The sequence below is a fragment of the Nothobranchius furzeri genome, chromosome 10, assembly GCF_043380555.1.
Source record: "Nothobranchius furzeri strain GRZ-AD chromosome 10, NfurGRZ-RIMD1, whole genome shotgun sequence".
NCBI lineage: Eukaryota > Metazoa > Chordata > Actinopteri > Cyprinodontiformes > Nothobranchiidae > Nothobranchius > Nothobranchius furzeri.
Window position 1 is genome coordinate 35,119,589 of NC_091750.1, and position 2,500 is coordinate 35,122,088.

The 2,500-nt window shown below is 46.0% G+C and overlaps 1 protein-coding gene across 3 annotated transcripts in view; it reads right to left on the reverse strand.

The window, feature by feature from the left end:
• The window catches only part of susd2 (sushi domain containing 2), a 53,009-nt gene that overhangs the window by 36,402 nt on the left and 14,107 nt on the right, over nucleotides 1-2,500 (reverse strand). For all 3 annotated transcript variants that reach the window (XM_054730274.2, XM_054730273.2, XM_070555559.1), the window contains exons 11-12: nucleotides 2,015-2,293; nucleotides 1,605-1,781 (exon numbers count right to left, since the gene is read on the reverse strand). In XM_054730274.2, coding sequence (XP_054586249.2) covers nucleotides 1,605-1,781; nucleotides 2,015-2,293 — 456 coding nt within the window. The remainder of the gene's footprint in view (nucleotides 1-1,604; nucleotides 1,782-2,014; nucleotides 2,294-2,500) is intronic.

A 2,500-nucleotide genomic window follows, 5' to 3' on the forward strand; every position in this document is an offset into this window, starting at 1 on the left:
AAGTACACACATGAAACCATCCCTGGTTTTCATTGGCTGCCATTGAAACAATGAAGAATTGTTGCTCAGATCCACTCACAAAGGTTTGGACTCGCGTCGCCTCGGCCGCGGCAGCAGCGGCTCGTTACAGCCACTCAGGAGAAGTCAGACTGGATGTGGTGGAACGTGTTGTTCAGCGGCGAGTCCTTTTCATCTCAGCGATGGCTTCGTTCAGCTTCCACATCCCGCCGAAGGGTGGAGGAGGAGGTGGAGGGCCACTGCTCAGCCTGTATTTAGTGCTGTTTACTTGGCTAGAGGTCACATGTGAGCGGCTCCTCCAACACCTGCCACTGAGCTCCTCGGGTCGTGGTGACAGTTGTTAGCTTCAATTTGTGTAATGAGAACCACAGAGCCGGAACCATTAAAGCAATCATCGTCACACGCTGCAGCTAAAGCCTGATATGAGCACGCTTGTGTTAAAAGGGTTTACCAGGGATGCTCTTCGCTCAGAAGAAACTCGTCCAATGATGTGTCCTTAAGAGTTGCATGGACACAGTTACCTTAACGCTAAGATTTTACTAAGAAAGGACCATTCTAACGTTCTTTTGCACAATAAAGAGACATTTTGACCATTTTCCTGGCGTGTTTCTGTGCAAAAATGACAAATTATTTTAATTTGACCTGTTTTAGACGTTTTAGGACTGACAAGCTGACGTTCTGAGACAAAAGGTGCATTTCTGCTGTCTTGAAACAGCTCAGATCTTCTAAATTTCACACTTTTTTCCTTCATAAATCTCGAAACTGCTTACAGTTTTATATTAAATGGATTTCTGGGCAAAAATGCAAGGAAATTCCTGCCGGATTTAACCCAAGAAAGCAACAGAAGTCAAACATTTTGGTACCGTTGATGATGTTTACGTTATAAATAAATAAATCCTCATGTTAACCGTAATCCCAATTTATCCAAACTGAGGACATTCAAGAAGCTATCCAGACGAGTGAGTCAGTCATCATGTGTAATTTAGGTCATAAGAAGACGATTGTGTCTGGCAGTGATCTGGCTTGGCCACGACTGATCAGATCTATTTCATTTAAAGGTTAATTCTGCTCCAATCAGCACGAGGAAGTCTCGGTTTGCAGCTCTAACCAGAACAGGATGGGCTGAAGGCCAGAGATGGATGCACGAAGGGGTGGATCGCAGTCCAAGTGGCCTTCCTTCACTGCTGATTACCGTCACCCAAACGTGCAAGAAGGCGAAAAAAAAAAAACATCCAAAAGCACAAAGCTGATTTAGGCCTGCTTCTGAAACTTTGTTCATGGATCCAGCAGAAATAGTGCAGAAATACTGCCACCTGGTGGCAGCAGCTCTCAACGGCATCAAGCCACCAAAGGTGGCCAGGTGTTTCTAATTCACTGACATGAAGCCAGGCTGATCCTGGTTCAGATGGTTATGTCTTTCTAACTTAAAGTCTGCTGAGCGGAGTCCGCTTAACTTTTGCTTTCAGGGAGAAAAAGTCAAACGACGTCTTTATTTAGTCTGTTGTTGTGTTTTACAGCCAACACAGTGTTCTATAGTTATACATTATTTATCCGTCAGTGTTAAATCCACATGTTCGACAGCTCACCTGTGACACAGTGAGTCTGCAGTCCGCTCCAGGCCCTTTTCTCCTCACAGGTGCGCTCTGTTGACCCGTACAGCACGTAGCCGCCGTTGCAGGTGAAGCTCAGGGTGCTCCCCTGCAGGTAACGTGTCCCATTCTTCTTCCCGTTCCTGGGAGCAGGAAGCCAGCCACATGACGCCACTAAGACATGATCAAAAACCGCTGGCAATCAAGTGTTTTGCGACAGAAATACAGTTTGTTTATTTAAGTAGTGACAGATGGGGGTAACATAACAGCTACACTCAGACTAGTGAGATCCTGCTACAGGAAATGTTATCCCACCAGCTTTTGCAGCTGGTTTCTCAAATATTACAAGCAGAAAATACAAATATGTCAGGCTGTGAGTTCAAAGGAAATCTAGTGACATGCATTACCTGGCTCCAGGGCTTCCATTAAAGCTCGATGACTTCGGAGGGCCCTCAGTGTGGCGTTTCCCCCCGCAAGGCTCCGAGTGATGAGAGTATCATGTTTACAGAGCTGAGCCCCTTCTCCCAAACACACGGACAACATGTCGGCCACCAGAGGGTCATCGGGTTTCTCGGGCAGAGAAAAGGCAGGAACAAAAGCCGAGTCGTGGCTCGGTGGAAGGAAGTATGAGTCCAAAAGGTACCGAGAGTCATAAGTAAAAAGGGAAGACGCCTTTGAAATGTTCCCTGTTGGCAGAAATAAATAGTGGTGAGCGCAGAATGAACTTGGTTCAAAGGAAAATGTGGTGAATATGAAATAAATCCTCAGCTGCAGCCGTTTTGGCTTTCGGAGTCCCACAGGGGTCTGAGTGAGGTCAACTGCTGTTTACGTCTTTTAAATCAAGCAGAAAACAAAACCCAGATAGAGCCGATACATTTTTGTTGTGTTTTGGT